The following is a 14,176-nucleotide window of genomic DNA, read 5'->3' on the forward strand; positions in this document are numbered from 1 at the left end:
TGAAAAAACAGATTCCTCACAAATAGATTTCTCCTAAATGATACACTAAATGGGGGAATCACATAATGTAAACAAAAAAGCCTTCTCAGTTAGACTATCTTTGCAATGGAAGATGGCATAATCATCTAAAAAAAGCAAATAACATGAAATACAACTCTGGAAAAGGAAGCACTGACCACTTTCATCAAACTTTCCCTATTCCACCCAATGCTTGCAGCAGTGAAGTTATTTCTTCCAAAAGGAAAGAGAGAAAATGCAGAGACATTTTTCAGGAAAGGACAGTGGTACACTCTCCTCCCTTGAAGGTGAAGATGATCAAGAAAATGAAATGACTATGAAAAGGTGGAGTGGGAAAACTGGGTAAGTCTTATGCAACTCGCTGGCCTCCGCCAAAATTACAAAAAACTTTAATTGAAGTTAGCGACTTACTTTGTAAATTAGAACTATCACACTCCAAAGCAAAACCCATCAATCCTCCCAGAAAGCATGAGGCATCAACACCAATGCATTCATACTCACTATGGCTGTTTGGTTTCAGTCCTCATTAAGCACCAGCCTCAAAGGCTGCATCTTTATACAAAATTGATCACGTGCTGGAAATAACAGCTGTGGAAATTCTTCTGTAATATTCCACAGGCTACTGTTTTATTTCTTTAAAAAAAGGTACTAAGCTAGGAAGAAGAAAATCATACCTTGTTTATCTTCTCTTTTGGATGCGTCAGGAGATGTGGGAAATAAGACAAAACATCACAATTGAGAACAACTTGTGTCTGTTCATCAGTACCAGTTACTATGTTGCCTACTGCTCTCAGTGCTGCTGTCTGAATATCCAAAGTGGGAAGGAAAAAAAATTGCATGTTAAAGACATTGTTGTTACTTATGCTACAACAAAKATAATTTTAAGATGTCTCTTTATAAAAACACTTTGCAAAATATAATACAGCACTTCAACCTCTGAACTACATCAATGGATACTGAAAAACGGGTACTGTTTCATCAAAAGACACAGCACATGATGGAATAAATGAACTGCAGCTCAACTCAAAGTGCAAAGATTAGAAATAAAAAGAATATTAAAACACCCGAAGATTAACTCATCATGTACCTGATGTGTGTTACAATTCCAATAACAGCTTCCAGGCTCTGACTATGTCTGCTGAGGTTGCTCACTTCTCCATTCAGCTCCTCACTAGGGCATTCAAAACCTCACAACTACTTACTGAGTCTCAGGTGACTTTCAGACAGGAACTTTACATCTTTATCAGTAAATGGTTTACAAGTGACAGAATACTGGAGAGACTTCTTTCATCAAGTGAACTAATCTGACAAATTTCAAAACAGCCAAATCTCATCCAAAGTACAAACTAAACAAACAYGTGAAATGCAGATACACAAAAGAGCTCTGTATTACAGCAGATGGTTTATAAAAAACCAAGTACACATTAACTAACTTCCAGTTTCTCATTGTCTTTGAAATTAATCAAGTAAGCTCGTTAACCTGCCTCATAGTTACAAATCTACTTTACTAAAGGGCTCAGCATTTGCAAGTATTGCAAATTCTCTAAAGGTCCCAAAATACTCATGTCCACAAGGTATTCATATAGAATATGCACAACCATGTATGCAGCAATAGAAAGTACTTATTACTTGAATTCTGGAAAATGTAAAATCTGTTTTCATTAAACATTTCTGGACTTAAAAAGGGAGGCACCCCAGATAATCACACAACGAAAGTTAACGTTTAGCCTGTAACTTAAATAAAAACTGTATTAGTACTGTTTTGCTTGAGTTTTCTTTTTAATATTTTTTTCCCCAGTGTAGGTAACATTTTTCCTTCAGTTTTACATGCACAAAATGTAGCTATAAATGTTCATCTCACTAACTCCACYAATACTTCAATGCACTTTTTTTTAGTGAATCGCATACAAAGGACTATTCAAACACAACTGAATCAGACTTACTTGAACTTTAACCTCCTGATGACTCAGAAGGGGAACTAGAAAAGGTACAACTCCCGAATCAATCACCATTTGTATCTGTTCATTTCCACCATCTGTTAAGTAGGACAAAGCCCAAACAGTGTCCACAAGAATCTATAAAGTGAAGAGAACATGGTACACATTGAACACAAAAATCTGTATAATTAAGGCTTAATTTAGTGAACAACATTCCACTAACCTGGGGCTGGAAAGGGGAAAAACATGCAATTTAGTTACAGGAAAAAGTTAAATATGATTATGATGAGACCTAATCAGTAAAATATTAGATAACTATGTAAAACTATCAAAACCAGGGCCATTTGTTCCATCAAAGTAATTTCTATATGTCTTCTCAAATTACTTTTTAATTAAATACCACATTTTGGTGCATAAAGTGACAGCACACATCATCTCACAAAGGTAAACTCTTGGGCTTGATTTGCATTTCCAAGATAGACAACCAGCTCAAGGAAATAGTTGTGCCAGTAACTTTCTGAAGAAAATACAGCCTCCTTAGCTCAGCTAACAAATCACAGCAGTGGTATTTTAAGATTACAGAATACATTAATTCCCTTAGTCTCTAATCCATCTGACACCTTAGCGTTTCGGATCCATAGCGCAGTTCTGAAGTGAAACTGCAAACCATTCTGGATGTATACTTTTTCCTGCCTTCATATTAAGAATAAAAAACACAGCAAAGGAAAGGATTTCTTACACCAACTAAAGGACTCACAACTATTGTCATGTGGCAACTGTTTGAGTAGTCAAGCAAAGCAAAACCCACAGAGAAATGCCTATCATGCAGGGCCATCTGAGAAGCTTAAAAAAAAAAGACTGACATGATAAGAATTATTAGAAAGACCCCTAAAAAAAGACAGGCACAGAAGTTAGTAATTGAAATGCAATACCYGAAGCAGAAACAAAGCCATCAGAAAGAGGTATATGACATCACATAGAGATGGATATTAGGAACTCCTGGAAAAGAAATCTGGACCCCACTAAGGACATAATCTGATGAGGTACCTGGACCAAGTCTACTTTTAAAACAGATACCAATTTAAAATTTCCAGCTATGAAAACAACTGAATACTGCAGTACTAGAATGTAGGAAGGACTTCACAGTCCTGACCTACAGGCTGCTTCCACTCAGCTCTGGATGCCAGCTAGCACAGCCCAAAGGCTTTCCTGCCACGACCTGCTGCTGCCCTCATCTCCTGTGCCACGGAGCACAGCGCAATGTGCTGCAGTGGAGCCACTATGGCAGCAGAAGCAGTGAGAGATGGTGCCTCACCAGTTTGCTGCCCCACAGCCCTGCTAGTGACGAGAGCAGCAGCTGCTAGAAGCGCTCACAGCACTGTGGGCTGACCTACCTGCATCACTGACTCATCTCCAAAGATAGGTTTGCTGCTCCAGTACAGAGAGGCTGGGACCAGACTCGTACCTCCAAACTAGCACCTGACTCTCAGGATCAAAATGATGGACACCCTAATTGAGATCAGTTAAAATCTGGCATCACAGTTTCATACCTACATCAATAAGCTCGCGTACAATCATTGCTTGCAAAAGCTTTAAAATTTGGCAGGGAAAAAGAGCCGACAGGTTAGAAGTGTATTTAGTTTTCCTACGAATTCCATTCAGCTTTGTCCAAATTATGCATTGAGAAGTCACAATGGGCTGTCTCCCACTCATGTTACACTGGGAAAACYCTCGCAAAACCCCAGATTAAACTGTACAAATATTTTGTGGAGCCAAGCCCACTTCACCATTAAAAAGCAGCAGAAACACCACTACTACAGTGCTGAAGCAACAAATGACAGTCCCGCCAATCTTATGCTTTATTTTATCCCCAAAACCAACTAAAGGGTTCAATTCCTTCTTCCCTAAACTAAAGGATCACTATAGGGATTATAAAGTCCTGACAGAAGGAGGAGAAAAGCAGCTCAATATTCCTTGATCAGATTGCACAGATCTTTGTTATGAGGTCCCAATAAATAAAGGCTTCATGAGGTAAGGCCCCTAGGACATTACTTGGAAAAAGTACATGTAAACCCAAAAATCATGAATGTGGGTAGTACCAAAGGTTTAGTATTAAAAACTGAAGGTTGCCAAAGGTGCCACAAAACAATAGTTAATTGCTGTTGATTTTAATATATTTTCATATTTGATTTCTTCAGTAAAAAGATTGCAAAGTCAGGCACCCAACAGGTTACAAAAGTCAAATACTGTAATCATAAGGGTAAATCTGACAGGATTGACATATAGAATGACATGTCATTTTTTTTTAAACATACATTACAGATCATCTATGCAAAATTATAAATTGGGGCAGAATTAAAATGCAGCTGATGGTAAAGCTGGCAATGTAACTTTTTATTGCTCAATTCCACAAGATAGGATTTTTAAAAGGTATTTCAAATATACAGGATAAAATTGCCATCTTTTACAAAAGGTATTTCAGAAATGGTATTTGCACTTTTTTTTGTGTTCTGAATGACTACAATTACATTACTCTTCATATTTAATTGTGCATTTRTGACTCAATTATACATAAATTAACACACAAACCCAAGTTTACTACTTTAACACAAACCTGTAGCATTATCTTTCTAGAGATAACAAAGAATCTAAATATCTTAAACTTCGGAAATTACTTACGTTTATATCTGTATGGTAAATGAGAACACACAATGCTGGCAAAATCTGAAAAGAAGTTCATCAGTTATTACATTAGAACAAAATTGGCAATAAAATTATGAGTCCAAGTGCTGCAATCACAAAGTTTAGCTTGAATCTACTTTAGTACATTGTAATCACACATCTTCTAGTAGCTCGTCATTCCCAAAGTATGCATAAAAATGTATATTATATCTAAAACTTGTAAAAATAGGAGTACTATATTACACACACAGTATAGACTCTGTTTTGAGGGAAAACAAGCAAATGACAGAGATAAGACAACCCCCTGCTATTTTTTACACACAATAAAATTTACACACAATAAAAATTATTAGCCTAATATCAATATATAAACTTCCTGGATTAAAGTTTTATTTATTATAATCACATGAGGAGAAAATATAAAACTGCTTAGAACAGAACAGAGTTTTTTATTTAGTAAAGCATTATTTGCAAGTTTCCCTGTTTCTCTGCTTCACTTAAAAAGTTTAGCTGTTAACAGCATCATTTTAGATGGCTTCAAAAACTATCTACACTTTTGGAATTATCTTAAAATCAAGAAATTTACTTACAACTACAGTTCTAGTCAAATAGCTCMATTTCACTAACTATGCCTACTCTTGATATGCCTATCAGCAGAGCATTTGCTCTGTTCACCAGTTTAAAAGGATTTTCAGGGTCTCTGCTCAGACTGGACTTGGCATTGACCGCATGTCCACACCAAGCTGAAACACAAACCACACTATATTTGATAGCTTACTTGCGCTTCCTCCTGCTGAAAATAATTACATTTGAATTCTTCTACATACAGAACCACATTTGTAGCCTTTTTTGTTTAGTGAAAACATGTAATGCTAAGTATTTTAATACTTTCTAGAGTGTTGATTTTTTACTATATCCATTATAACATATAGCTCATCACTTCAGTCTTACTCAGTCTCAGATGTTACAAATACCGTTATTACAGCCATAGCAAGAACCACCATATTGGTCAAATTATTTCATCTAACAACTAGTAAGTGGCACAAGACCTGTGCAGTGACAAAACAATGCAAAAATTCATGACAATGTAAAACATTAGGCCTCTAGCCCAGAGTGTAAAATATTATCTGTCTCATAATTCTTTATTTACCTCCTGAACTGTCTCCATAGGCGGTGGGGGGTCCTTATTCCTGCAGAGATTTACAATGACCCATGTGACGTTCCGAAGGAAGGTGATGGGAATGGAGGGATTGATGAAGGACAGAAGAGGTTTGACAACTCCCAGTGATATGACATAATCTCTACACTGAGGACCATCACCTACAGAAATGAAAATTGTTGCAAAAAAAATTACATTAAAAATGGAAAATCTTGAAATGTATGCAATGACATGTTGGGATACTGAAATTCTATGTTTCCTCACCAATAGTCAATTATTAAAAGGTCATATTTAATTTAATATACATACGTACAGTTATGTATGTATATTTTAGGAAACACAAAATTTATCCTGTTAATATTTTGCATAGCAAGTGATACTGTTACTTAGAAGAAAAAATGTACCAGGAGGTACATATGTCATTCTGGCCACATTATATATTTTTTAAAATATTGTATCAACACACAGAATTCAGAGGAAACATAGTCTCTTATGATAATGCCAATGTTCAAAAAGTCAAGTTCTAAAATGATATGCTCCCTGATTTCAAATCATTAAAACAACAAGTTACCTATAATATTTCCAAGAGCCCAGACAGCTTGCTCACAAACATTCTGGTGTGGTGAATGAAGCAGTCTCAGGAAGAGGGGTACTGCATCTGCAGAATGCAAAGATTGGATTTGTTTAATATTGGATCTTCATGTATGAGCAATATTTTCACTGATTTGCACAAAACACATTCTCCACCATGCTTATACCTGTTTCTACTACGAAGGGTGCACAAAACCTCAGTTAAACATTTCTATATATATATGTAGAGAAGGGAAAAATAGACTTGAGAACAGATTTATTAAACMACAATGTCCCCCACATTTAAACATTTCCCCATATTCCTCAAAGTGACAGGCAGACCCTCAAGTATGCAGGTGTGAGGTTTCATGTCCTGGTAATTCAGATTTTTCTAGGATCACAGCACATATCAAGCAGAATGACATGGCTACATGTCCAAACATGCGTCTTATCTTGACTTTAAGAAAATAGCTTCCTCCCAAGAGGTGGCTATAGTTAGTTTCCATATGCAGAGAAGATTTACATCCATCTGCCAGTCCAAAACATGTTTTAATTTGCTCTTATATAATGGCAGCAATATACAAATTAAGGAAGTGGTACTGATTTTAGACATCATTCTCGGTGGAATTAAATAATATTTAATAGAGCTAAGAAACCATCCTGCTACTATTCTCATGCACTTTTTTCCTTCAGACAACTCATACTGCTTGAAAGACAGTAATTCTTGCAGTGATTTTTTAAATCAAGACATGATTGTACTCATGCAGTAGTCTGAATAAACTAGATCAATTTATACACTGTTAAAGCGTATTTTTTTCTTGCACAAATAGCTTCAGAAATTTTTTAAAATTGTAATACAATTTGTGAGCAAATGTGAATGAATATTGTGCTGGTAATGTAGTGGGATGATAAGCCAAAAAACTGTGATGTATTTTCCTGAAAAATACAGAGCAATGAAGAATACGGACAACCTAAAATTCCTTCCCTAGCCCAGATGAGTGATTCAGCCATTGCCTATAACTGACAATCTAGCAGGGACAGCAACACACTATTGCTTAGGAACACTCTTGTAACAATCATCCCACTTCCATTAGCTCAAGTGGAATATTTCTGCTTCCTTCTCCACAATTACTGAGATTACAGCTATACATGCATTCAACATGTTTCAGAGAAGAGGGTCAGATATGTAATTTATATTAGACTGCGATTCTGGTATGCTTTCAAAATCAGGAATGAAGTTATTTCATAATAGCACTCAGACAGGAAGACAACCTGAGAGAGCTTAAGTTTAAGTTATCTGACCTACCACTCTCAAAAAATTAATTGCTCCTGCCAAGAGCTGTTCTGTGTATATAGTACTTCTCTTGTGTTGGGCCTTCCAAGTACCATCTGTCTCCCTTGATTGCAGGAGGCTGCCTTCTTCTGTATTAAGGAGGCTGCAGCAGCCTCTACTGTACCTGCAAGGCTCYATGGCTGTTTCCTCAAACCATTCCTTATCTAATAGGAGAAGAGCTGGGAGGCTGTTTTCCCTTAGTCATCTCCCAGTCAAACCAGCGAGACTGAGACTAAACTTCATCCATTTTCTTGTCATGAGTAAAATGCTTTTTGATTCTCTAAAGTCATTTTTGTACATTTTCTTCTTTTCAAGCATTAACTAAACAGATTTTGGGAGACACACCTCCTAGATAGGTCAAGTAACAGCAATGCTTTTTGTGCTGTTTTAAATACTTCTGTTCTACTTTTAATTTTCAATTTGAGGGGTTTTTTTCCCCAGATTTTTTCCTGCAAATAATACCATAAACATCCTTTCTGTTAGATTCATTCAAACAGGGTAACACTGTGGGACATGAAAAAGAAAGAAAACAATGATTAACCAATGAACAAGTTGAGAAGGAAGAAAAAATTAGGGAGCAGATTTTCAAAAGTATTTAGACACCAGAAAAGCAATCTAAAAACAGAGGTGCCCAAATCACATCAGGAGTTCTTGAAACAAATTTAAGATATTTTTTTTTTAAAGCCTTTGGATTTTTATATAAAGCTCATTTTGATAAGCATTATTATTCTGTTGCTCCTATATCTTAACAATTCTGAATGTAATAATTAATAAGCTATTTTATTAGCCACAAAAACATATAAACCAGCATTTTGCTTTGAAAGGCAGGCTCATACACTTTAAAAAGAAAATCAAATAATTAAGTCAGAGCTTTCCTGTATCAAAATGATAAAGACACTTTATTATGTTTTCTTATCTAGAATCTACTGTTTAATAACAACATACTGTAGTCAACATAAAGGTGATTTTTTAAAGCTATATATGCTGATCCATAAAACCTTTATACACAGAACCCTGAAAAATCTATTGGATTAGTTTATCTTCAATTAACTTAAAAGTTTCTTTCTTTTCTCAGTGTCTGGTTAAACAAGTAATGAAAGCACACAACGAACTTGTGTGTACAGGAGATACTAATCATATAGACAAGGAAAGAATGGTAATTTTCTTAACAATGTATTTAAATGTACAAACTTACATAACTGTATGTATTTAATAMGATTTATGAACATAGCACTGAGGTAGAAAGAATTCATTCCTAACTTAAATGTTAGCCACAGAACAACTAATGGCACATGATTTCAGAAATAAAACCAAGAATGAGAAAGGACTAAGATTTTTGTCATACTTATTGTATCATCTGTCATCATCTCCTTTATCATTATTATCTTACTGCCTCAACATTAATTGCCCGTGACAAGCAGATTAATGTTTAAGAGCAAATGTAGAAATATTTCAGAAACCTTTGATAAATCTTTAGGAGAAACATTTACTTAATTCTTTAATGGTATTGGTAAGAAATAGCATTTGTTATCAAAATACTTGCTTTTCCCCACAAAATCCATCTTCCCAAGAAACCCAATATTGTAATACTTACTGGACTGTACAACAGCTTGAGTCTGTGCAGAAGTGCCTGATGCTATGTTAGTCAATGCCCATGCAGCTTCAAATTGTAATGAAGGACTGTAACAAAATAATTTTATACTAGTAAGTTGAAAAATGATCTGAAGACTATTTTATGGTTAATTTCAGTATTACTAGTTGTATCCATCTGAAATATTCTACATTCAGGCAGTACCATTGGGCTAAAATTAAACAAACCCCAGTATCTAAGCCTGAACATTTCAAGAGAAATGCTGTAAGACAAAGGAGATCTTACATTCTATGACCTTTTGTAAACCATACATCACTGAATTAATATTAGTAACATAAAAATCCAAACAATCAATCAGACTTGCTTTTTCTAAGATTACATTCCAGATCAAGTGCAAGCTGGTATACTTGGATACAGACATGTTTCTGCTCCATCACAGACAGGGGAAAGATCTAGAATCAGTATGAAAAGACAACATCACACCTGACTTAAAAGACAGATAAAATTAGTTACAAACATAATGAAAGCAGGGAGAACATCTTTCCCAAGATGTATCAACTATTATCCATGCCAACAGCAGTTTAGTACAACAGTTTGCATGAAAGCTGTTGTTTGAGCAAATGCTAAAAGGCTAAAAGTTGTAGAAGATACAAAAGAGTTTACAGCCCATGGTCATTAGCACAACAGTGTCTGGATTTAGGAAGAACAGAGACTATTTACTGTTAGGTAACTGTTTTTCATTTCCATGGCTTTTGTGTCTTTATCCGAAATATTTTATATATAGCCATAATACCTGCTTTTTCAAAACTCTTTCTTGTGTATTAATTTCCAAAGCATTTTAAGGTTTTAATGGGGATGGGACTGCAAAAGATTTAAACAGGAGGTAAAAACAAATTGTATGTGTCAGCAGGATCAAGTGCATTAAAATTCTAGTTTTAAATTAGTCTTGCTTCTTTCTCTTGTGATAAGCTATCAAGTATAGCATGAGCAACAACTTTAATGATTTGTTATACAATGTCTTTCCATAGTTTAACTCTACTAAATATTATGCGGTAATCACAATTAAAAGGACTTCTTAAGAAAATGTTGAGTTCAATTTTGAAAGACTTATTAAACATTTACAAAGGTAAATCATACAAAAACTAGCAGAAAATTAAAATTAAAAGAATTTTCAAAGCATCTACTTCTAGAGCAGACCCAATTTAAAATGTTTTCCTGATTTGAAACTTATTGGCTGCTGCCTTCTAAGCAACTGTTTTGTTAAACAAGCAAGAATAAAAAACCTACTTGCAGTTTGTATTTTTGCAGCCATCAAAATATACCAAAAATATCAAACCATATTTTTGAATTTTCTAGCTCTCATAGATGCAAAAATAACATTGAAAATGAAAATACTATAAATACATTTATGTCTGCCTCTGATCAAAGACAGGCTAAAATATATACCTCAATTGTGTTAATCCCCATCTATCTGAATCAGGGGSTCAAGCTTTGTAGAATATGGATGTTTTGTTGTTTATGTGTCATTAAATTCTTGTAACTACATGCTCGGTGTTCTCTACCCTCTTTACTGAAGTTCTTGTTTTCCAGTAAAGACTTGTAACAGAGAGCATGCTCCCTGTGTTGCACCATCACATAAGAGAACAGCAGAGAGCCAGAAGGAAATATTTTGCAGCAAGAATGAAAGAAACTAATAACTTAACTAATAATCTTCATGAAAAAGGCAAATGTATTCTAGAAAAGACCCCTGTTCACAACCAGGCAGGTTCTCTGCCTTGACGCAAGTACACAAACAACTCTGTGGCAGGATTCTTAGAAGCACCTGGTAAAAAGCTGAAATATTCAAAACCAATGAGAAACGAAGTAAGGTTTTCTCCATTACCTGGATATGCTTAAACAAGCCCTAAAAAATTAAATTACATTTCAGTGGCAGAATAAATGCTCCTGGAGAACTTTTGTTTCATCATCATGAAATGTGATACACTCTGTCAGATTATATGGCACTGGCATCCTCAGTTTTATTTCAAATAATGATTTTTTAAAATAAAAATTTCCAGTAAAGATTAAGATTTTTTGAAGAATACTTACTTATCATCCCTTTCTAGGCATTTTACCAGAATTGGTAAAATTCCAGATTTTATTAAGTCATCAATAGGTGGATTTCTGTCACTGGATAGGAGTTTTCTGTGAAATTAGAAGCAAAAGTTAGTAACTTTCATAACAAAAAATATGTATAAACCATGATTCTGTATCTTTATTTGTTTTTACCTTGCAGCTTGGACAGCACTCAGTTGGATCACTGGGTTGTCACTTGTGGCATTCTGAAAAAATAATAAGGAAGCACAGTAAAAATTAAAAATGCACAGAACATGATCTTCTAGTTTAAAACAAGAAGTTAAATGTAACGTACCTGCAGTATAGCTTCTAGTGTTACGTTTTGCTGGAAAAGAAAAAAGAACATTTTTGTGATTTTGCTGATAAATTACAGCTTTCATAAACATTTAATAAAAGCAAACTTATTTTAATAGTGTATCAGTTCATAAATTTGCTTTCAAATAACTGCAAGACAGCAGAATACATTGTTTAAAGACATGGGCAAAGTTTTAAAAATATTTCCAGAATCAAGTAACTTACTGCTTTGAAGTCAGCATCCACATCAGAATCTTCTAAGCTTTCCTCTTGAGGAACATTTCTTTTTTTCAAAAGATGTTCATCTCTTTTGTTCTGCAAAGCAATGACAAAAAATAAAGCCACTTTAAATGTTTATTAATCCAGGGTGGTGATACATAATAGACCCTTTCAACATGCAAGTATAGATAAGATTACCTTTTTTTAAAGGCATTTATAACTGCAAACAGAATTTGCAGTATTTCAGCTGTAAGAATTCGGCAGCTTGCTAATCAGACAGATYTATGGCAGTCCATGACATCTGAATTAATTAAAATTTACAGTTTGGGGATCGCTTTTCTAACAGACAATTACAATACTCATAGTTCTGCATGACATTAACATTTAACCACACATAAATTCTTTTTCAGCTAAACCTGTTTTGAAGCTCCCAGGTCACATCTATTTGCATCTTGTGTGTGAAGCAGCATTGCTCCATGCGCACTGACACTTGCATTTTCCGATCACGCTGTTAGCCTAATTTCTGACTTAAAACACCCTCCAGTCTTACTTCCTTTAAGCAATTAYAGAAGAATAAAATTACCTTTCCAGTGGTAAAGTACTCAGTTAGCATTTCATTTCAACATTTCTAATGTAACAATTTGAAGACATAAAACCATAATTTAAAAAGAAAGAAAACAATCAGTTGTTTACACATTTTTACAAACATAAAATGTATTAAAAGTATTACACAAAAGCTATGAAGCAGTCTTTTCTGAATTTTAGACTTTGTATTTTGTTCGGTATGTCTAGATGTACCAAGACAGAAGGGGCAATGGAAGATGACAGTGCAGTATGTATATCTGAACATCTTTTTATATTTGGTTTTGGCTTTTTAACAAGCACATTCAAGTTTCATTTTTTAATGAAGCAAAATGTCGAAAAAGAGTAAGAGACAGTCTAACACCTTGAAGAAACCTATTATACTGATGCTTGATGATTTTTGCTCTTCCTTTTTACGCATTCTGTACTCTCTATGCATCTGCCTGTACCTCTTAGCCCACATGCTTATAATTCCTGGAGCCTGATATTCCAGCCTARTTTAGGAATTCTGCTGGGCAGAGAAATCAAACATCCTGAGGAAGGAGTCAGTGTGCCCTGTGCTATCTTAAACCCGAGGCTCCAGCGTTGGGTGAAGCCTTCTGTCTGGAACATCTTGTGTAAACTCGGCTCTGGCCTCATCTGGGGGGGGGTTTCATTAGAATAGGGGGACATTACTGCATTTGTTAAGTTTCTTATTGGGGAATCCTAGATAGATATGCTAATTCCTGAAACATATAAAACTTGCATCCATGCTATACACGGGTGTGCATTTTGCCATCAAGTTGTGCACCTGGGATCTCAAATACCAAGGTAAGACCCTTTTTATCCCCTTAACCGTGTCTGTGTCATTATTAAAAACTGGCCTTTCAAGGCAACAGTTTTTCTGGCACCCCAGATGGGACAAAAAGAAGACCGAGTCCTAGCTCTGGGATTGAAAGCAACATCCTGTCCTGCTGCACACCTCCTTTGCTAGCACTTTGGGAGGGGGAGTAGCAGTCCCAGAGCTGAGACCAGGAACTTCAAAGAAATCCAACACAAGGCTAGCACAAGGGTTGGTGAGGGTGGTTTTGTGGCCAGKGGGGCCCTGTAAAAGTGGGTTTTCTGTGATAAGGAAATTTCCTTTTCCCACAGGGGTGTGGAAAGAAGAGGATGCTCTTCRCTGTATCCACACAGAGCCTGAGAGCTGCTRCAGGGCTCAGTGCAGCATGCAGCTGATAGGCTCAGGGGCTGGGTCTCTCTGCTAGGGTGATGGTGTGAGACCCAGCAAGGGCAGGTTTCTTGCATGCATGCGCTTCTGCTTTCTCTCTGGTCTGCTTTTGCAATATAGGTTAGGCTGCAACTTGTAGTGGGGGGTGAGGTCGCAGGTTCGAATCTTGCTTCCAACTCTATTTGCTTTACATCTACAAACAGAACATGGGGTGTGTATCATCCTCTGAAATTATTCAGATACCCTGTGAAGTCCCATTAAGTGTAATACTGAAACATTGGTGGGTTCTAACCGGGAAGAGGGCAGCTCTGAAAACGGGGGAGTTAGTAAGACTCTGCACATGTGTTTGGCCAGTTTTAGGTCTTAGAACTGGAAGGAGATGGCCACATTTTGGGAGTCTGGATAATGACTTGATTACTGAGTTACTGGTAGAACTCACAGTCCAGAGCAGGTATGAGGAGCTGAGATA

The 14,176-nt window shown here is 35.8% G+C and overlaps 1 protein-coding gene across 3 annotated transcripts in view; it reads right to left on the reverse strand.

The window, feature by feature from the left end:
* Nucleotides 1-14,176, reverse strand: part of KPNA3 (karyopherin subunit alpha 3) — a 52,078-nt gene that overhangs the window by 7,580 nt on the left and 30,322 nt on the right. For all 3 annotated transcript variants that reach the window (XM_057367378.1, XM_057367377.1, XM_057367379.1), the window contains 10 exons: nt 11,925-12,014; nt 11,701-11,730; nt 11,559-11,611; nt 11,379-11,474; nt 9,294-9,379; nt 6,368-6,454; nt 5,788-5,957; nt 4,635-4,679; nt 1,962-2,093; nt 693-821 (listed from right to left, as the gene is read on the reverse strand). In XM_057367378.1, coding sequence (XP_057223361.1) covers nt 693-821; nt 1,962-2,093; nt 4,635-4,679; nt 5,788-5,957; nt 6,368-6,454; nt 9,294-9,379; nt 11,379-11,474; nt 11,559-11,611; nt 11,701-11,730; nt 11,925-12,014 — 918 coding nt within the window. The remainder of the gene's footprint in view (nt 1-692; nt 822-1,961; nt 2,094-4,634; nt 4,680-5,787; nt 5,958-6,367; nt 6,455-9,293; nt 9,380-11,378; nt 11,475-11,558; nt 11,612-11,700; nt 11,731-11,924; nt 12,015-14,176) is intronic.

The sequence above is a fragment of the Malurus melanocephalus genome, unplaced genomic scaffold (genome assembly GCF_030028575.1).
Source record: "Malurus melanocephalus ecotype Western Australia unplaced genomic scaffold, MMel_1.1 scaffold_78, whole genome shotgun sequence".
NCBI classification, from domain to species: Eukaryota; Metazoa; Chordata; class Aves; order Passeriformes; family Maluridae; genus Malurus; species Malurus melanocephalus.